The sequence below is a fragment of the Desarmillaria tabescens genome (assembly GCF_030435595.1).
Source record: "Desarmillaria tabescens strain CCBAS 213 chromosome Unknown EV420scaffold_30, whole genome shotgun sequence".
Classification (NCBI taxonomy): domain Eukaryota; kingdom Fungi; phylum Basidiomycota; class Agaricomycetes; order Agaricales; family Physalacriaceae; genus Desarmillaria; species Desarmillaria tabescens.
In genome coordinates, this window is record NW_026848329.1 from 454,367 (window position 1) to 475,487 (window position 21,121).

A 21,121-nucleotide genomic window follows, 5' to 3' on the forward strand; every position below is an offset into this window, starting at 1 on the left:
CTGCCGTGCTGCCTTTCCATGGGGATCCTGGATATTGTAGGTGCAGCGCAGTGCACCACTCATCTCTCCGCTAACCTTATGACTTTAGTCGGACCGATGAACTGACACGGCGCGTCTCGAGATCCGGTTCCCCAATCGAAGTCGAAGCTCGAATCAATTCTCAGCGTAAAAGACGCATGAGTCAATCAGACAGGTGCTTGAGAGAGGCGCTGGATTCCTGGTTGCGAGTCGGTGCTACCGGTTCTCATAGGGAGTTATCCGTATGTGGCGGGCTGGTATTAGTGAACCTTGTTGCTGTCGCTGGAACGCGCTGGAACAGCTATTTGCGTCACCGCAGTACCAGTTCTGTTCCAGAAGTTTACTCGAAGACTCTTTGTGAACAGGCAGCGGATCACAACATGATCATGTACGTCGATGCGACCAGACGAGTATAATAACCATCGGACTTGCTCGTTTCTTTGTGCTCATTGCCGATCCCCTGCCTCTCGTATTGACTTGTTGTCTATACGAAGTCTTCCTCGGGACCTTCTAGTCTCTCGAAACCGGTCCGATTCACAAGAGACGTCATAAAGTTTAAACACTACCCTGGAGCTTGAATCGTAAGTACGACTGCGACTCCGAACTCATCCATATCGTCATTGACTCCATTGTGTTAGGTCTCGTGCTGTCCTCCACTTCCCGGGTTTCTGCGACAAATTCACCATTGCTGGCGCCTGAAGAACACTGAATCTAGTACTCAATGCCAGAATCCAGAAGGCATGGATGAAGAATATTCGGGTATTATTCGGTCAATCAAGAACGCACGAGTTGATACTTAGGGTTGCTGCGGAACATACCGGCAGTAGATTTTCAGGGCCGCTGTATGGGCCATTGCCCAAGGAAAATACTTATCCAGCAGCGAGGCGTCGTGGAGAATCCGAACGTCGCATCGCGTCGCTGTTTAAGTCAACTGTGTCTAGCAACGAAATTACTACCACCGCCGTTTTTTTCAACTTGAATAAATTCTACAAAATTTGAATATTTTGGAACTGCCAATGGTATGTCCCGTTTTACGTCTATCGCTCAATACTGACGCGCGATTAATTTTAGATGGATAGATTTTGCCGAACCGAATAATTGAACGACGTTCGCGTATCACCAGCTCAAGTTTCACGCCAAACCCGTTCAACAGTTCAGTATTTCAGTAATGTGGGCCTCCTGGCCTTCCTTAAGAAAATGCCGGAAAGAAGGTGGGTGCGAGTACCATTCAACTGTGCCGAACCATGATGCCGTCTGTTTTGGGTAGACGTTGACAGAAGTCGCACCTCTCGATGGCGCTGTATTCGCATATCGCCACCTGCTGGGATCACTGATCAGTGCTCAAGGCCGCCCTGGATGTTCGGTACATCAACAACACGTGTATACCACGCGCTGACTATTCTACGTCCGCCATACTCGCGCCTTCTCTTACCTCACGAGTCCACTTCGTTGGGCAAAGATTCCTCGTCTGGGCGGTCATTATAGCTTGCCGACGTCGAGATTTGCCATGTATTTTCCCCCTTTGGTCGCCTTGGATCGTTCGGATAGGTCTTCTTCGTTACTCCATCTATCCATCACTTCGAACTCGGGCCGAGTCATTGTTGGTATTTAACAACTCTGACCTCAACCACTACCTCCTGCGATACATCTTTCTACTACCCGCTGTTGCGACACTCAATCTCATGGCATCCTATTTTCGCAGTCTCTTTGGAGGCAGCGAACGACGCGCATCGCTCTCAGACGATTCTAAACCGCGTCAACGTTCTCATTCCACTCCTCGGAGTTGCAGGCAGGAGACCACTCCCAGTACAACGTCAACAAAGCACGTTCCGAAGAGGAAAAGGAGTAATTCTTTATCGTATGCTCCTTCTCCTTCCAAGGGCTACTCTTACACATCACTTCCTTCACACACCAACAAACATGGTCATCATCATTCCCAAGAGCTTCGCATCGTCAGTTACAAGTACAACCGCCGTACGTCATTTTCATACCTTACATCTATTCAGCAGAAAACTAAGTCCAAGGTCTTAGCTACACCATACTCTATCTATCTTCCAAATGCATCACCACAAAGTAACCATTCCCGTACAAGCTCGTCAAGTTCGTCACCACCCGATTCGTTTCCGAAAACGAACAGCGCCAGTACAAGCAACTCCTCGCCTCGCCCCGTTTTGAAGAAGACCTCCCACTCGAATGCACGTACGAGTATACAGCGTACGTCTCTTTTGCGTATTCAGTTTTCATTAAACGAACCTTTACCAGATCACGTGTCATTCGCTAATCCCAACCGACCTGAGGCACTCCACATGCATCCTCTCTTCGCCTCGAGTCGTCAATGCCACGCGCCAATATGGTACAACGTGACATTTACGCCGTCCTCGAAGTCCGTCGTCGACCGAAAAACTCAGACGCCGATCCCTGCCCATACGCTATCTCAGCCAGCCACTGATCCGGCAAACTCTGACAAGCTCGTGTTGAAATCGAATAAACTCCCATGGCCAATCGTTGTGCACGCGGATGGAAGGGTGGTAACGAACCTTGACCTCCTCTGCGCCGTGCACAGGACTTTGTCGACGAGGGTAACGCACCGAGAGTGGGAAGTACTGGGGCATGGTACGCATGCGCAGCTGAAGGCGGCGAGGGCATACGAGGCACGGTGTAGGAAACTTGGGGGTGGATGGGACGGTGGCGTTAGGAGGATTGATTGGCTGGGCGAGAAGACGTATTTGATTGGAGTTGAGGTGGATAAGAACGCTGGAGTGGGGAGGCTGGTCTTTGGGAAGCCGTGAACATGACAGCTCAGAAGGACTTCATCGTCGATAGTAAAACATTTACCTGGATCTGTATCCTTTTGGTCATTATTCTATGGTAGGGATATTAGTTAGTATAAGTAATTAATTCTTCGCTGGACTTGATCGTTGTAGCTAGTGTTTTAGGTAGATGTAATGTACGGGACTTTGTGCTACAACAAATGGAATACTCTCTTAATTTCAAGATTTGGGTGACCTGTTGCATGAAAGTAATCCTGCTGCAATCTCGTTCACTCTTCTTCGAATAATGTCTTCGGACAGAGATCTGATCTCATTCGACTGCCTTTCAAGATACATATCAAAATTCCTTGATTAATATTCACTTACGTGGCTAGTAATATATCTTAACTATTGTCCTCTTCGCCTGGCTGGCCATGACTGTTAGGTGAGACGTCGGAATCAGCCTCAAGGCAAATCATCTGCCTCTGTTGGTTCGTAGCAATGGAAATCCGCACCGATACTTGAACAAATATGATGGTTTCGATAGAGTAAACTTTGGGAAGAGCGTCTGAGAGGTCCTATGCGAGACAACACAAAATGTAGAGGATACAATTATGGGATATTCATATACAATCTCCGCTCAGGCAGGAAGGAAGCCCGCGAATACGGTGGACATAGAATAGCGAATGCTCTGCGGTATTCACGTGTTGTTGGTGTATCATATCTGGGGTGGCCTCGAGCACTGCAATCACGACGAGGCGCCTGTATGTAAACGAAGTGCCGTGCAGACATGTTCGTTCGGCCCGGGAGGCAATGTCAAGATTAAGCGAGGCGAACTACTGGCAGGTCCGCCAATGCCTTGCGGAAATCCAAAAGAATGACACTTAGAGTTTCATCACCTTTACTGTACAGGGTAGGCTCGAATTTTTTTGTCCCAGACGTTCGCGTCAATCTCGGACCAGTCCTTAAATGGTTGGCAAGGCATTCCGAAATGAACACCTTACTACCCTGAAAATCTACTTCTTTGATCGAGACCGTCTAAGAAGGACCGAGTTCCCTCACGCCATTAAGAATAGCATTTTTGTAAAATATGGCAATGCCTCCCAGTTGCACACGATGTCCACCTGCCAATGACGCCGTAGACTTTGTATCCATATTTGTGGGTGTCTTTCCACTTCTTGATTGGGTGAGAATTGAGAAGCGTGCCGTGCTCAAGTGTTAATAACATCCGGACCTAGCGGAATATACCTCAGGAACTAATAGCGAAGTAGACGAGGTCGTGCTCACGCTGCTCGAGCCAACCTCCGTGCATGATAAATATTGAGCAGTCGTTGACGAAGCTCATTACAAATTGGGGGATGGTCGGAAGAACGCTTCATGGCGCAGGTGTGCCATTCATTGGCAATTGCTTCTTGAGCAAGATATAGAAAGTCCTAGAGTGGAGGAGAAATAGGATACCATAGACGGATAGAGCACGAGGGTGGCCCAATGCCAAAGTGCACCATCGAGGTGTACGAAATTGTCAAAGTAATAACTCGAACCAGTGCCAACAAGAATCCCGAGAAGACTCCTTTCATACCTTTTGGCGTAATCTTCCTAGCACTCTCCTGAAGTTTTTCTGCATCATATCAATTTCGAATAGTTCAGGAAGGGACGACAGCGTAGCTAGAGAACTTCATAAGAAATGAGCTTTTTGTGTGCACACGACCGTCACTCGGGGCTTAAATGTTCCAGCCAGGCCAACGTGGATTTTTGGGAATGTCCATGTGCCTTGTTATCACAGAAGCAGCACATAAACGACGAGGATATCGGATTAGCAAGTAGTGAAGCAAGCAAGTTGATGGTCATGGAAGTTGAAAGCATTTCTATGGGAATCAAGCTAGGCCGGGCCGGTAACGGATATAGTTGGCCTTGGCATCCGTAATGTGGCCGACATGCCGGCACCATCGTCATCATCATTCCCTTGCCTTCTAGGTTCAGCGGCAGTAGGCTACGTACTATTACAGCATCGGCCGTCCCGTTACTCTCTGTCAAAATTTGAGATCGATTCTGCGGTGTTCTCTTCGAAGTAGCAAACCTCATAGTCTTCAAGACCGCAAACTCCCAGCCCTACTTAATTATCGCGCACCGACGAGGTCAAAGGCGTCATTGGAGGACAATAATTATGCTTGTAATGGAAGATCCTGCGGTGCGTGTGTATCACTCGCACAGCCAGATACGGCATCTGGTATTTCCATTTCTTAGGTCCACACCTCCAGCTAAACGCGTCCAAACGGCCAATAACTACGACATTGGAAACGAAAAACTTAGAGCAGCAGAGGAAAACCGTTCTGCTCTTTTTCTTTTTGTTTGGAGACACCAGCTTGATGAGGTCATCCCTTCGTTATCGTGTCGAACAGATGGTCCATAGCCTGGACCGATCTCCTCGTCAGCAGAGGGTAGCGCGAATGACGGATGTGAATATTTGATTCTCTTGTTAGATTCAAGTTCATCTTTGTCCCAGGTGGCCAAAACGAGAACGTCTCGAGTACGACGTAGTAGATGCTTTGCCGTTTTCCTCCAATGACATCGCCTCAGCCGAGTGCTATGCGTTATTTTTATACGTACGTCATATATTGGTTTTTCAATCAGTGGCTACCACAGTCAATAATCTCCTCCACCTCCGGGCAACCGAGTGTCCGTAAAGGTACCCATCGTACTGCTATTCGCGTCCTGGTTCTTACCCCTTTTGCCCAGATCCAAGCACGGAGTACATGCAGCCGAAACCATGAGCAACCTGTGACAAACGTTCGCATACCTTTCAAAGCCTGGCGGACCTCTTCATCGGGGCACTCCTTGCCTCGACGATGGCCCTGAGATCACCCTAAAGCCTACGGATGTCCAAGACCAGTTTCATTATCGTGAGGATGTGGAACGAATGCACATGCGGAAATGCAAAGGCAACTAGAGGAGCTGACTAGAGAGGGGGAAGAGCGATCAAGGCCCAGAAGAGGGCGATACGGGAAAGGAAGAACATAGAAGCATGCTTGTTTTCGTCTAAGAATATGGCTAGGAAGCAGTGATTGCGTTACGAAAAAGGACGCATCACCCAGAAATTCTGAAGGTCTTGAATGACAAGAATTCGCACAGCTGGTGCAGGTGACTATCAACAAGGTGGTATTTAGCTTCCGTCTTCAGTTATGTTTTGGTCACGCCTCACCAAATATTGAGCTCAGGCTTCGGAACCGTCACTGGTGGGGTAGAACGTGACACGGTGAGCGTTGGGATTTAATTGTTATTTTTATACCACGGTTAACAGGCAACACAAAACATGTGCGTTAGTTGGATTAAAGTCTAGTTTCGTACTTCTAGACTCGGCAGCAATAAACTACGGGCCATTCCAGTACCAAGTTCCAACTATTTTGCGTCGAAATATTGTTTCGTGATCTGTTTTTCCTTGGTGTAAATTGTGAACATCGCTCTAGCTTTTTCTATGAAACACATAGCCAATTTGAGTGCCAGAAAGGTATATTCTGATGAGCCTGAGGTGGTCGGTAGGTGAACAGTGCCACTCGAGTCGCGTTCAAGAAGTCGAGTGACGTTACGTCACAAGTGATACTTATTCTCTCCCGGCCCGGAACCGGTAACCGTCGTCGAACCATCACCTGCGCCAACACCAACACCAACATCGTCTATGTCTCTCATGAACGAAATACCCAAGCAATCTGCCCTCGCGGAGGCCTTTGAACTCGAAATATTGGATGGTAAAGGCAGCACAGTCAACTTTGGCTCTCTTCTTCCCTCGGATCCGCCGGAAAAAGTTGTCGTAGTTTTCATTAGCTGAGGCACTTTACAGTCGGCACCTCTTACATGCTGACTCTCGTATTAGGGCACTTTTTCTGTGGAGTGCGTGACCGTGAAATTTTCACTTATGTCGCTCGTTAATGGCGAGGTCATTCCAGTCGTGCAAGGTATGCCATTCTTCCAAAACTTTCAGAAGCCTGCCTTTCACTTTTGTACAGCAATACGTCGAAGAGCTTGCCTCTGTACCACAGGAATCTCTCGACAAAGCCAACGCTCGAATTATAGTCATCGGATGCGGGCATCCTGATGCTATCAAGTTCTACAAAGGTTCAAAATACATGATCTTCCGGTGGTACTAAATACAACTCCAACCTCAGAATCGGCCAAATTTCCGGGTCAGATCTATGCAGACCCGACTCGAAAGCTATACCACGCTCTCGGTATGGATATAGAAAACCTTGCTATGACTCCGACTGGGAAAGAGAGACGCAGTTATCTTAAGGTCGGCGCATTTTATAACGCGGTGTCTAGTACTTTTGTAAGTACACCGTTTTATCTCTTTAATTCTTTCTTTCAGACCTGATGGCCCGTAGCAAGGGCCACTTAAGAACCCAAGTCTCATCGGAAAGCAGGGAAAAATCTCCCAGCTGGGCGGCGACTTCGTTTTTGGACCGGGTAAGCATTGTATTTCTCTTTGTTAAAGGAAATCGTCATGATTGTTAATACAGGAAAAGAGTGTATCTTTGCGTCTCGAATGCAGAATACGGAAGATCGTGAGTATTCTTGCATACTGTTAGTCCAGTGTTAACGGTGTGACAGATGTCGAGGTGTCAGAATTGATGAAGCATGCTGATGTTGATTTGTGAACGCGTAATAATACCGGTGATCATTGGTTGTATATTCAGGAATTATCCAAACCTCATTCTGCCATTCTTTCCCAGGATACGGGACGACAAGCTTCGGCACTCAATAGCTCTAGGTTTGTGTGGGAAAGATAGACCTGGTGAGGTCGAAATTCTTCCCATCTCTTCCGGGAGCCACACTTTCAGATATACTGGGGCAATGTATCGGGCCGACAAGATTCATGCAGGATCATTGAAGGATTCTCACATCTGTTTGATTTATCCAGGTACGCAGAGCCTGCTACTAAAGGAATATGAATGTTAATTTCAAGCATTTAGGCCCTCTTTTTTATCGCTGTCATAATACAGTCGTTTGCTGAGACTGAACGTTCCATTCTGCGCCAAATTTTCCGTCTTTAATGCAAGTCAGCCGCAGCAACTACAGCATGGATCTATTGGTCCTCGAACGCAGTTACTCTCGTCCAAACACAGTGGCGCAGTGATGAGAAGATGAGTCATCGTCGACCCTCGACATATATTCTCCGCTACCGATTTGAGCCACCACTGCCTGAGCTATAGTTTTCTATCTAAGTTCGCCGTCCCCACCTCTATCTTTAACGAGTTTCAACGCTCCATCGATGACTATGCGATAAGCGACCGCATTGCTATAGACGGAACTAAAGGATGAACTGGGAGCCGCGCTACTTACTCCAGCTATGGACCGAAAGCTTCGGAAGTAGCCTTGCGGATGAACGCAGGAGCTGCAGTATCTAAAGCAGGAAACGCAGAAGGAAACACAGGGAAGAGAGCGGCCGAGAAAATTACTTGGCAGGGGCATCCTACATATCCAACGTTGATTCGTTGCGGAATACCGGGACGAACGAAGCCTTGATGACGGAAGCTCTGATTATGGGCGCAGAAATGGTACTGCTTGGGCTCGTTCCGTGGTGCTCCAGAAAGGGGACCACGTCTCGTACCTTTCTTACTCCAAAATTCTCTAATTGCGTCGCTCACTTAGGACTCCGATGTTAGCCAAAAGCAGCCCCCCGGAAAACGTCTCCAAGGGGCTGCAAGCTTTAAACCTATCTAACCTGCCGGACGCATCTCCGATACAATTGCAGTCAAAGTGCCTTCCACTAGTATGTTCGCTTGCGGAATGTACTGGCGCAGAATACCACAAATTATTACAGTACGTATAGCTTACACTCGTCTGTGGTTGATCTTCAAGCACGACAATGAGCCTCAGCTCTGTCAAGAAAGATGAACATGAAATTTTTACCAGAGCAGGAGTACTTAAGGCCTCCAATCTTCTCTCTAATCTTGCTCATCCCCATTATGCACCGCGAACCAAGCTTGGGTATCTGATAGCTTCGTCTCACCATCAAAGAGATCCTGCAGCATCTATGACACTACTCGCCACCACCCAGAGTCAAGGAAAGCATGGTGGGTCAACGTCGGGGTGACGTCACCTCCGGCAAGTTCCATTCTCGATCCGAACAGCGGCGTTGTTTGGCAATGCTTGGCAATGGCTACTATTAAGCGAACTTAAACACTGTCACTCTGCCAGAGGGCGATGCTTAGCAAAATAGAGCGGCCTTTTCCTTCCAATGAACCGCCCAATGACAGCGATGTTGTCGAAGCCTATCGACTCGCTCAGAGGGCCAGTATTGCCTAGCGTAACATCCCGTTTCTTCGTGCCTTCAACCGCTGATAGGAGGCTCTAGGTCGGTCGCCTGCTCCAAATGATTCAGGCTACGTAAATGTTGCCTGCGTCACGAATGCAACTGTTGTTGCCCTCCGCTCAATTGAAAATGGAGGTGCCCGTCCGTTACCATCTCAATATCGCAATGTATCGATGCTCATTAGTTGAATGTTAGCTGTCTGGTTTGCGCCAGTGCAAAAGCAGATCAATAGGCTGGAAGGCAAAGTCAATACGTTGATCACCGGCTTTAATGAGCTGCTGATTGACAGCCGAAAGGTACCTCCCTAATCTTAGTGCTTCATTCCCATCATTCATTCTGCAGATAGGACCGTAACTCAAGTTCACTTACGGGCCTTACCGGGCCTTTCAGCGAGGTACCGTTTCGTGATAGGACGAAGCCCTGGGAGGCAACGGTAACGGTACCGGGCCCAGTCTGTATCCCTATCCTCACCTATTTCTTTTCAACTAAATGCTACTATTAGGGTGGGTCCGAAGTTATACTTCCACGCCTCGTAACGGCTCAGGACATTGCCAGTTTGACATTCCCTCAGAGCTATGTGTACTTCAAAGGATATTACCCTGACGATGAGCTACCTAATGGCGTTAGCGTCCGTCAGTGGCGTATTCAAGCCATCTTCCGGGCCGTAGGACGAAGTGATCTGGCCGAGAGTTTTCCACTAGGACAATTGCATGTACATCCTGTTTAATGGCATTGAATTCTCATGTATTTGCTACTCAGACTTGCGATTTCTGCTTGAGGACCTCTGCCTGTAACACGACAAACCCCAATGGATTGCCATATGCGGTACAAGAAATCGAAGAGAGGATCGAAGCCCGCGTGGTGTACTCAGGGACCAACAAATCCTTTGTTAACCCTTTCATGGCGATGCCGCCACCTGCCACACACCAAGGCATAACGCCTCTCAACGATTCTTGTCCTCCTCCGACATGAACGAGCCGATGTCTTCTACGAAAAAATCCAAGCAACGCTCCGAGAACTCCAAAGATGCGATAACAGTTGCTATTGAGTTCGCCAAGGTGACGGTTGCACTCGGTGACATGGTGCCAGTTGTCGGTGGCTTCTTGAAGGGCCTTGGCGGCGTTGCCTTAGTTTTTCTGCCACACCTAGAGGTTGGTTGTGTTTCCGACGGCTGTTTTGCATCGCTGATAATATCTCGGCAGCGATATGGAACGAATAAGGAGGACGCGGAGGAGCTGGCTAAAGATATTACTGATGTCCTGGTTATTGTTCGCGATGCCGTTATCGAATTGTCCGCGGTGCCCGAGGGCATCACATATGCTGAAGATCTTCGAAAATCTTGTTTGGAATTCCAAGAGTCATTATCCTTTCTACGCTGAGATAATATCCATTTCTAATATACGTCAATGCAGGTTTCTATCCAGTCTGACCACTGAAGTGCGCGATATTTATCGAAGTCAAAGAGGGACATGGAAAAGTATCAAGCGGTTCCCAACTTCACAGAGCGTTAGAGATGCAATAAATGGTCACCGACAAACTATGGAAGCCGCGAAGTCAAACCTTCTCGTCTGTGTTCTGCTTTCCCAAAGATACACGCTGCTAATCAATGCCATAGCTTTCACTATCCCTGAACTCTAATGCGTCCGTTTCCCACATGAAGCATGGGATCGCTTCTCTTCAATCTATGCAAACGGACCTGGTTAACGTGGCGGGTGGTATCCAGCGCGACATTTCCCATATTACAGCTAATACAAGAAAGACTGTCGTCAACAACAAGGTCCGCATGCATGGTTCTCCAATCTGATATGACACACTGATGAACATTTCCAGTTCCACAATCTCCTTCACAGCGACATTCAAATCCGGGAAATGTGGTCGCACAGAGAGGTTATTGACAATAGCAGCAGAAGGATTGGTGAAGTCATCAAATTTACGGCGGATGTCTCCACGTTGGGCCGTATCATGGTTGTGAAGGAATACTCTGGGTCTCTGGGTCTCGTGGTAAGTTTCGAGACGATGAATGTCTTTGCGATGAACTCATAGGAGCGAAGGCGTGGAAGCAGCAATTAGATATTCACACCCAAGTCGGAAGGTCAGTAATCCTATTCTTTGTACTGCCGAAAGTTGACCACCGGCAAAAGACATCCAAACTTGCGCCAGCTGTACGGGGTTGTTGAACCTGGTCAGACGCCCTCCTTGATATTCTACGGAAACTCTGGTATGGATTTGCGCTTTCCTACGCTTTAATAACTGAACGAGCCTTAGGGGAAATGCCATTGTCAGAGTTTCCTAAGCTCTTTGAGAAACGTCTCGAGTTTCTCGCACATTTTGTATTGGTATGGTCCATTATCGAAGTCACCCTCGCCTTCAGACTGACCGATCCGCAGACCCATGCATTCCACGTATGTAGCGATCCGTCCGCTGTGAACGAGTAAACATCTGATCGGTAGTCCAATAGAGTGCCTTCAGATTTTCACTCACATGTCTTCAATTGACCTTTGTAAGCGGCTTTTATTTATCTCCATCTACGGTTTGGTCGTGCTAACTGTCTAAATGCAACAGGGCTTCAACGACGTTCGCTGTACCCCCGATGGACGTCTCTTGTTCGACGACTTGCAAGTCTCGCCGGACTGGGACAAGATTTATATAAAAAACCTCGCTGACCTGTTCCGACCGGCTGCGGAAGAGATACGGGATTCTCTCGATCTTTTTATGCGACGACGGAATGAGCCTGTGATGGTGAAGGAGCATCTCTTGTCCTACTACGACATCCTTTCAGTGGGAACGTCGCTTCATGCAAACGTCGGTTCGCCCCTTGAACATGAAATGATATTTGGGAAGATCGTTGTAAGCGATACTCTATCGGACCGTCATTTCTTCATCGACTCCCTTGAAGATGAACACCCGCCCGTCCGGATCTCGGTGATCTCACAGCCTGGAGCTGGGAAATTTCTCCAGCTCCCGAGCGGCGTCTGGCGGCAAGTCTCACTGCTTCGTTCGTCCTGTATCTGTTGAAATGAATTATTTATCAGATACACTCTTCCGGAAGGCGTCGATGCCGTCGACTTCCTTTGCTCCATGAGCCTGACAACAGCAGCAAAACGGGAATGTTTCTTCCACTGGTTCTCACAGGGTCCGCGAATTTTGGCCAAGATGTTCATGAGTTCCGGCGTCTCGCACCCTCATCTAATCGTCACGCAAGGTATGCAATCCTTGTTCTCGAAATGGCCGAAGTAATGAAAGTATGCCCTAGTCACTCAGCGATATTTTCAAATTCTCGTAGAGACAGAGTCCTCGAATATTGACTGGCCACCCTCCAGCGTCCCATACCTGTTTATTGGCGTTCCTCCCCTCACTGAGAATCATGGATTCGGTGCACCAGACGTCTACCTTTCCAGTGATCCATATGGTGCTAGACTCACTATAGACGCACCGAATAATCATTCTGGATATTCTGTAGCACTGACAGAAGTTGGCCACGACATACTATTTCATCGCCCTCTCGGTCTTGAATGCAGCACTCTCTTCCACAAGATATGCGGCTTTCACCCCCTGAGTATTGAAGTTGCGAGATATTTGAACCAATCGGAGCTATCCGCGCGTCTCATCGAAGATGAAGGTATATTTCCGTACAGCGTTCTTTTAAAAGCCTGCACTGACACCTCCTTCAGCGATAAGTACGGAGATATCTAGGGGTATCAGCGGGTGTTCTACGATAACTCAAACCGCCAGTACTGTGCCATGTGAGCAGTTCCTATAATGCTCCGCTAAAGGCTAAATCCGTTTTCCAGGGGAACAGCTCAAAGCGTACTCTGACATGCTAGAGGTCCTCGAATCAGATATCTCAAAGCTGGAAGATCGTAATCATGATCCGCTCAGAGGTGAGATATACAACTTTTATATTTTTTTTCAGTACTCAATATTTTTCGATCAGAAGCTCAAATCTACGAAGTAGAACCCGACGGAATAAGCAGCTCCGAATCCTCTAGTAGGCGCTCAATCTGGACTCGTTGCCGCTTGATATTCTGACTCTCGGTCTCGAAGGTATCACGGAATTCGGTTCACCTATGTCACGAATTTCTCTGTGTATCTATGTCATTGGCGGCGTTATCACGGTGCTCGTTGACTCGACGCTTGTTCGAGTGACTCTCCTTATCGCATTATTTCTTCATTCTTGGGTGTCCCAAGGCCCTCGTTCATGATTTGTAAGTAGTGCATATCTGGATGCAGACTTTGTACGTTAACAGGATAAATCTTACCACCGCAAAACGACGAGCATGTCGGCCCGAGAATGCCGTCGTCCCCGATAAAGGATGATTGCAGGTGGGTTTACTGTGCGGATATTGCAGCATAGTACAACCTCACAGAGATGCTCAATTCTGGATTTCCCGCATACCAATGCCTACAGAATATCCCACTGCTATATGATTCTTCATGCTCTTCAGATTCTGGTCGCTTGACGCTCATTATCATATTTGTTAATCTTGATTCTTAATACTAGCAATTAGACACATAGACGGGATTAGTTAGATAATGCTCCAATGTCAATCACTACTCATTGAGCCCATTTCCAATCCCCCGGCCTTTCCATGTTTATTATTTTTTCAGACCCTACTTTCACCAACTTGGCATTTTCTGACGTCCTGGCAGCAATGCATTATCTTTTGAGAGTTGCTATTATGGAACGGCGACAGACTTACACTGAAGATGTAGTAAGAGACAATTAGATAGATACAAGATATTCATTCACCATACCTTCAAGTACACCTAGAAGATCACGAAGAAGGGAAGTATCCGTGGCGCAACTCGCCCTACATCTTGTATCAAAAATCGTGCCTCGGGAGGACTATATTCTGCCCACCGAATAAATAGCATCTGCCGTTCGTTAGCCTTGCGAAGCATTCTATGAAGTATTCACGACCTGCATGAGCATCACCTGCCTCTCCGGAAATATCCTACAGCAATTTAAGGTAATATCAATAGACACGTAGGGAAAACACACCGGAAAGAAACTCCTGATATTCGAGAGGCATCTTCGTCTTAAAAGCATCGTTCTTGTTGAAGAACAGACTGGAATATTTTAAACACACCTCAAACGGGGAATAAGTGTGGCTGGCTTACCAAAGAAGCATGTTTAAACACTTGGGAATCACATACGGACTTCCATTCTCTCATGGTGTCTTCCATGATATTCTAAGAAAATCACAATCAGGGCGAGTAAATGAAAGAGATCTGAACGTACCGCGTCCTGCTTCCCTCCAGTGAATTGGTCATACGCGCTCAAGTCAACGATGAGCAAGACACATTTAAATTCCTTCGAATCATACGTGCCCTCCCTCCACCTATCGTTAATCTCGGCCAAGCGACGGTCCTTTCCTTCGATATCCAGAGCCACTTCACTGCTCGTCAGCAGGTTGAAAGGAAAGTCTTTGTTTTTATCCTTGGGGTCGTTGTTAGTTTCAGTGCTGAAAGGGTCGATCGAATTCTGTTGAGAGGAAGCGGAAACCTGCAAGTTCTGAACCATAGTTGATACTATATTAATAAAGAAAAATGTAAATTTCTGAGCGAACCTTGATAATTGTCGACTTTCCGGAGCCTGGCAAGCCCATAACGAGGACATGAAGCGAATTCGGACTTAACTACGGGACTGATAGGTCAAGCGGACGTTACCTTTAAGAGCTTTCTTTTGGTCTGCAGAAGCTTCAGAGTTCAATGCATTACCTTTGAGGATTTCATGGCCAGAGTCACCTTCTGCGTGGATATGCAGCTACTGATGATAGATGGTAAAGAGGAATGACAAAGGAAGAAGGGAAACCCCTTCAACACCCATGCACGGTCCGACAGATTGACGAGAGGCTCAGGCCCCTGAAATCTTGCCCTATTTGCACATCAGAACGCGGCAATGTTTAGGTGTAGGAAGCACCTCAGTTAACACGCAAGCAAAGTGACGGTGAGGATGAATTTTTGTTTATCACACTGTTGGCGTGAACTAACAGATAATCATTCATCGGAATGATATAGGTACTACAGAGAGCTCAGAGAATTGTTCATGCGTCAGCAAGGATGCTCTGATAAGGGACGAGTTCGGACCTTTCGGACCGTGACGTAAGCTGATCCGGTCTTTCGGACCAATTTGGATTTGGGTTGAAAATGAAGGACGCGTCAACGCCTTGATTTCTTCCTCCGAGCCAAACATATATTCCTCCGTTTCTCAGCACGGTGAAGCACTGCAGTACGCGTTGAATGGCTGCTGCAGACTAGTACAGCTCTATCAGCAGAGTGATACCAATGACTGGAGTTGGACGCCTATATTGAGATTTTAAATTTACCAACATCATGCTATTGGTACGTTTATTATTCTTCTGACTTCCGCCTTGCATTGCATCTCAAATTGTACGGCTAGGTTCGGTCTCGTGTGTGCCCGAATGTTGGGCGCCTATTTTCAGGGAGATGACGAAATCCGTATAGACACCGTGAGGACTCCCTGGAAACGTGTGAACCACTACAAGAGATCAGAACGTTATCCGCCATCCATCACCTACACATCATGACTACCAACATGCAGGCCCTCGACAGTCTCAACAAGTCTCTCTCTGAACTCTCCTCAAAGGACGATAAGAAATTGACGCTCCTTTCCTTCTTGGACAAACGTGAACGTGACTCGAAGCAGCCACTTAATGTCCTTTTTCCCTCCCCTAATACTCCCAAGACCATTCCGAATTTGGAGGACGCCAAATACGTGAAAGCACTCGACGACATTATTAAACGTCACGGTCTCCAAAAAGAGATGATCGAGGTAGGGAGGATACTGTCCAGTCGAAAACCCTTGGAATTCGGTACGCCGATGCCACCACCTTTGAGTCGCCTCAGCTGCGCAAACCAGGATACTTCCAAGTCCCAATTTTGCTATAAAGACGGGACGATGAGCTGCTCCGGGTGTCTCCTCGTCCGATATTGCTCGAAAGAATGTCAGTTGAAGGATTGGAGATCGCACAAATATGGTAGTCATTATCTCCTACAGTTTATCTTCGAGAAAGAACTGACGTGTTGAAGATTGTAGAAACATGATTAGATCGCCTGAGTGGTCACCGGCATGGGTCAGAGAGAAGAGAACCCCAAAGTTCATCGACAATGACGACACCGCACCAGGTATGCCACCAGGGGCACCGTCCGTGTTCGGAATGGGCTTGATCTTGTACGTTTCATTCTGCTAGTTCCATTGCGTGCCAGCGCTAATACAATGTTAGATGGGGAAATACCGCAGCCATCGATATCGTCAACGCAGTCAATAACGAGGGCGTTGCAGACATACGGAACAGAGACCTGTCACTGGCGTTTATAGGTGCGTCCGAGATCCACAGTTTATTTGATATATCTGACTTATCTATAGCTTCCGGGGATCTGCGAAACGTCGTCAGAACCATCAATGAGCTACCAGGAGACTACGCCGGGACAATCAAAATAGTGCTCAACGACTTCAATCCTATCGTCGTATCCAGGAATCTCATGATCCTATCCATTCTCGGGATTATCGAAGACGTTGTGTGTACACTGCTCACTATCTAGTTAGTCTCCCTGATTAGCTCCTTTCTGTAGGAGGAAGCAGCCGAACACGCCCTTCATCTCTGGTACTCCATCTTCCAGCCTCTCTCTTACGAGACACGTATCTATCTGTCCATCCTTCAGTCCCAGATATTTCGGCATCTTGACGGCACCTCCACTCAGCTAACGCCTTCTACCACAATGTACAACATGTTCTCCTCCAACACAGTTAGTTTTCTCCTCGATAAACTCCGTCCGAAGGATATGGATCCCCCTATGGCCAATAACGCCTTGAATGACATCATGAACGCACCAGAGAGAGAGGACTACCGTGACCGGTACTATGCAAGAATGAAGCCTTCCCATAGGCTCGCATTCAAGCAATGGCGTTCATATGGATTAATCCTACCTTTTGGCGCTATCAACGCCCACATGGCTATTCCTAACCCATGGGTCTTTACTCAAGATGGACGTCTCATGCTCAGCGATAATGCCCACCCTTTCGATGGATGGGAGTAAGTACCTCCATCTACTCGTTTTGCTCCTACTTGTGCTTATCCTAACTTCAGCTTCGATGAGATGTTCAACGCCGGAAAGGCCCATGGCACGACTGAAGAAGATCTGATAGGTTGTCTTTTCTTCTACGTCAAAGACCAGCTCGTCGAGTTTTCAAAACGCCTTCGTCGATTCAAGATACAGATTTATTCCTTTGATCAGGACGCTAGGGACCTTCTTCCAACTCTGAAAAGCAGCCCGTCATTTCCACAGAGATTCGACCGGATCGAGGTTTCAAATATTGTGGACAAGAATTACGTTGGCATGTCTGTTCTTACCGACTGGGGTCCGTTGCTAAACGAGGCCAACCCTCATGCGGCCATCATTGGCCACTTTATGAATTGGCCTGTTTGGAAAGAATCAGCGAAGCCTTTATCCTCTTCGGCAATCACTAAACATGCGATGAAGAGAATGTCAGAGTGTCCATTCGCGGTATGAGCGTTCTCCTATTCCTTACAGATCAGAAGAGGATTTTGACATTTCTTTAGGGATTTTCCCCAGCTACTCTTTCCCCTCTAGACCGGAAGGTACATGATATGATGAAAAACCTGATATTGTTTCACGACACGTCAAAGTCTTTCGAGGAGTACTTGAAAGACGAGAAGGAGGGCGTGATCACCTCTAAGGCAGGACTCCAAAGGAGGCCACTCAATAGGATTGCGCCACATGTACGTTTTTTTGTCCTCTGTGATGTTTGTTGTGTTATGACATTCTCTCTACATAGCGCTGCTATGCAAAATTGGGCGTGAACCATAGTGAACTCCCTCATATCGACTCCTCGGAACGATGGTACAAAGTGGTGAGCGTCTCTATTATATGCTACTGATGCAATGTGTCATCTCATGCGTGTTGTCAGGCATGTCTTAGTGGTATGACACACTACGAGCGTTACGTTGAATGGGGACCAGTCAGTAGTCTTGGGAAATGATCGTGAAAAGTGTAGCCGTATGTGATATGTATCCGCTTTCAGCAGCGTATTTTTTCTTGAGTTCAAACCTTGGCACCTCACATTCCGGTGCAGGGGTGGTTAGGTATGATGGCACGTATGAGCTTAGTTCAGTATGATTAGAAATTAATTCTTGGGATCCTGAGATTAGATAGATCAAAGTAGTGATCACACAAAGAGTCAAACCCTGACAAAGAGCAGGCGAGTGAGGGTATGAGTCTCATGAAAGGTCTTACCGACCTTAGACTTCAGGTCTTGACCGACTGAACGAAAATCCCAGAATTATCGGTGAGAATAGCCAAGCCATCAACAAGAAACAGACTAGACCATGCATCGGAACCTACTTTGAAATTCGACGCACCCCATATAAACTCCATGATGCAGCGGCATGAATCAGAAACTGACGAGGCCAGGTGGTACGGTCGCTCGCGTCAGCAGATTATTAATGGATGTACATCATTGTTCATCACATTGTTGACTAGTGTGAGCCTAGATTGTGCATAGCGCACTTACGAGGTGATGAATAAGGAGAAGGACGGATCCAGTGTCAGATATCAAACGTCTATCGTCGCCATGTATGGCAACCTCTTAAGTTGAAAAAAAACAACAACGCATGGCAGAGAGCTTTTTTTTTTCCATCGAGAGCGTTCAGACGTGGAAAAGTCGCGAGCTTCGCGTGATTTAAACTTGCAACGTTGAAGTTTGAACGTAACATCGATGAAGCTGTGCAACATTTAGAACCGGATTTCCGGCACCGGACTGCCGTGGCAAAACAGCTGACCCTGCGTCCGATCTCTTCTCTTCCCTTGTTCTGCGGTTAAATCCATCAGGTATCTAAACAGCCATATCTCCCTGCTCAGTATGTTTTCCTTCTCTTCAAAACCTGTACAACATTCATATTGATTCAATTTCGTCTCTCTGTAAGAGTTTGACGCGTCCAGGACCTTCGTTTGTGTCCCCTTGTAGCCAGAACTCTCAAGCATATACCGCCGAAACTAAGACAACGCATGGCTTGGATGCTTGGAAGCAAATAATTTTTCGTATTTCCAATTCAAGTGTTCCTAATGCTTTCTCAGAGTCCCCATCTGTTTCCGAAAGCGCCCTGGTTTTCGATCTTCCTCTCATACCTCCACGGAGTCCGCGCAGAACTTGGCTGAACATCTCCAAAAGAGGATTCCTTCCATGCGTGGGACTAATTTGTCGCGTATCACATCTGCGCGGACCGCTCAAAGAGGATGTCAAATTCCGTGACGCAGTCTTACATGTTCACCAATAACGACTGTACTAACCAAAAGGATCCGCTTCTCCTTTATCGATCTCTTACTGTTCGACGGCTATAAAGCAAGTAGGCGAACCTTGTTGCTTACTATTCGTTTCTTGGTACAGAGGCATGAGCGTAGAGGAAGCAAGTTCCCCGTGCCTTCCGTTGGACATTCTCCAGGAAGTATTCGAATATGCCGCCAGGGTAGACAGACAAATCGCGTTGAATTTGGTTCAGGTATCTAGCTGGGCTCAGGAATGGTGCGTACTATCGATCCTTGACGATGTCTCCAGCTCACACTACCATAGGGTCGACCCAATACTCTACCAAGTCGTCAGCCTTCGCCGCGAAAGCACCATTCGAAACTTTCTCCGCACCATCGAGACCGCCAAAAGTCAACAATTCTTCCTTGACCACGTAAAATCTCTCTGTTTCTCCGTCGACATCCATTCCGAAACCGATCGCACTGTCAAAATACTAGCTGCCTGCGCGCGTGTAACCCATCTAACCATATTCTTCGTACCGACCTCGCAAATCCCGACGCACTGTCATCCGAGCTGCCATTCGCCTGAACGACTTGGGACAGCTGTTTCACAACTACGGCCCACACATTTATCGGTATCGTTTCCTACGATACTACATGGGTTCTATCCAGAACTGAACCTCCCCTTCTATTCCCGGTTAACGCACCTTTCTATAATCAACGACTCCACGGACTGGACGTCGTGGTCCGGGTTTCATTCCCTTTCGAATCTCACACATTTAGCACTTGATGTTCGAGCCGAGCCGCAGCCCATAGACCCGGACAAGGCATCGCGAATATGTAGCACCGTAGCCTTGATTCTGCGGCATTGCACAAGTTTACGTGTCTGTGTGCTGCTACTTTTGTTTACGCCTGATCCCCGTCAGACCCGGGATGCTATTGCGCGATGGCAGGGCACGGAGGATGGAAGACTCATTTTCCTGCGAGAGACGCAGCCTTTTAGGGACAGAGATGCGAGGGAGGAGCGTGTTCTTTGGGACAAGGCCGAGAGTGCGATGGCTAGGCAACGGTCAAGTTCCTGTCAGTCTTCTTATTTTCAGTGTGGTGTCTCGCTTAATCCTTTCTAGTGTCTGTCGTAATAGACTTGTGAATGGCAATTGCCGTATGGTCTGCGGCTTGTAGTCCGCGGAGAACGAGGACATCGTTGCTGTACCGTTCAGCCGTATCTGATCGTTCTTTGCTTCGCTTCGAGTTTCATGAGGTGCTATAAAAGGTTCTGTGCATTGTGTAGAGCACCGACGTCCTCGTAGACCGTTGACCGTTATCCTGGACGTGCGGTGTTCCACGGTCTTAGGAGACTGAATGCCTGGCGAAGATGAAATACGGGTTTATGAAATATCACAAAAGTGCATGCGCGCTTTCTTGGGACCTCGACCGGATATCTATCTATCTATTTTCATTCCTGTTCCCGAGGAGATGGTGAGAGGATGGAGATGTGGATGGGGCTCAAGCCCAAGCTTGGTAGTCATCAGAACTGTGAAAGATGGATTCTTAGATGAAGGACACGAATATTCGGTCTAAGCCGTTCAGTCGTGCTTCGGCCACGCTTATCCAAAGTTTGAGCTACTGATTATTGTTTATAGGCATAACCTTCGTAACTTTTATTGAATAAGGGTCGAGAGTTCATCGATATTATTAGCGAAGCGGTGAACTAGTGAAGACCGGTAGTCCTGAGAATGATACTGCACCGGGTGCGCGT

General features: G+C 47.5%; 5 protein-coding genes across 5 annotated transcripts; all 5 read left to right on the forward strand.

The window, feature by feature from the left end:
* The first annotated feature begins 1,385 nt into the window (after positions 1-1,385).
* Positions 1,386-3,020, forward strand: EV420DRAFT_682869 (uncharacterized protein). Its single transcript, XM_060483076.1, has 3 exons — positions 1,386-1,992; positions 2,050-2,232; positions 2,281-3,020. Exons 1-3 carry the CDS (start codon positions 1,701-1,703, stop codon positions 2,805-2,807), a joined length of 1,002 nt encoding a protein of 333 aa, XP_060328169.1. The 5' UTR covers positions 1,386-1,700; the 3' UTR covers positions 2,808-3,020.
* A 3,368-nt stretch (positions 3,021-6,388) lies between these two features.
* EV420DRAFT_683055 (AhpC/TSA antioxidant enzyme-domain-containing protein) lies at positions 6,389-7,671 on the forward strand. Its single transcript, XM_060483078.1, has 8 exons — positions 6,389-6,586; positions 6,637-6,653; positions 6,710-6,718; positions 6,770-6,878; positions 6,929-7,089; positions 7,145-7,226; positions 7,286-7,324; positions 7,371-7,671. The coding sequence occupies exons 1-8, from the start codon at positions 6,442-6,444 to the stop codon at positions 7,415-7,417; spliced, it is 609 nt and encodes a 202-aa protein (XP_060328170.1). The 5' UTR covers positions 6,389-6,441; the 3' UTR covers positions 7,418-7,671.
* Positions 7,672-9,866: 2,195 nt separating this feature from the next.
* EV420DRAFT_682940 (uncharacterized protein) lies at positions 9,867-13,471 on the forward strand. Its single transcript, XM_060483077.1, has 17 exons — positions 9,867-10,226; positions 10,278-10,432; positions 10,488-10,641; positions 10,691-10,852; positions 10,906-11,076; positions 11,127-11,167; positions 11,217-11,293; positions 11,341-11,411; positions 11,463-11,477; positions 11,534-11,575; positions 11,638-12,053; positions 12,108-12,277; positions 12,329-12,694; positions 12,747-12,818; positions 12,867-12,956; positions 13,010-13,063; positions 13,120-13,471. The coding sequence occupies exons 1-17, from the start codon at positions 10,044-10,046 to the stop codon at positions 13,275-13,277; spliced, it is 2,397 nt and encodes a 798-aa protein (XP_060328171.1). The 5' UTR covers positions 9,867-10,043; the 3' UTR covers positions 13,278-13,471.
* Positions 13,472-15,446: 1,975 nt separating this feature from the next.
* EV420DRAFT_1558595 (uncharacterized protein) lies at positions 15,447-18,359 on the forward strand. Its single transcript, XM_060473743.1, has 9 exons — positions 15,447-16,076; positions 16,129-16,270; positions 16,323-16,417; positions 16,466-16,617; positions 16,672-17,132; positions 17,187-17,604; positions 17,661-17,840; positions 17,897-17,971; positions 18,029-18,359. The coding sequence occupies exons 1-9, from the start codon at positions 15,623-15,625 to the stop codon at positions 18,098-18,100; spliced, it is 2,049 nt and encodes a 682-aa protein (XP_060328172.1). The 5' UTR covers positions 15,447-15,622; the 3' UTR covers positions 18,101-18,359.
* A 972-nt stretch (positions 18,360-19,331) lies between these two features.
* Positions 19,332-20,618, forward strand: EV420DRAFT_683319 (uncharacterized protein). Its single transcript, XM_060483079.1, has 2 exons — positions 19,332-20,442; positions 20,490-20,618. The coding sequence occupies exons 1-2, from the start codon at positions 19,509-19,511 to the stop codon at positions 20,510-20,512; spliced, it is 957 nt and encodes a 318-aa protein (XP_060328173.1). The 5' UTR covers positions 19,332-19,508; the 3' UTR covers positions 20,513-20,618.
* The last annotated feature ends 503 nt before the right edge of the window (positions 20,619-21,121 follow it).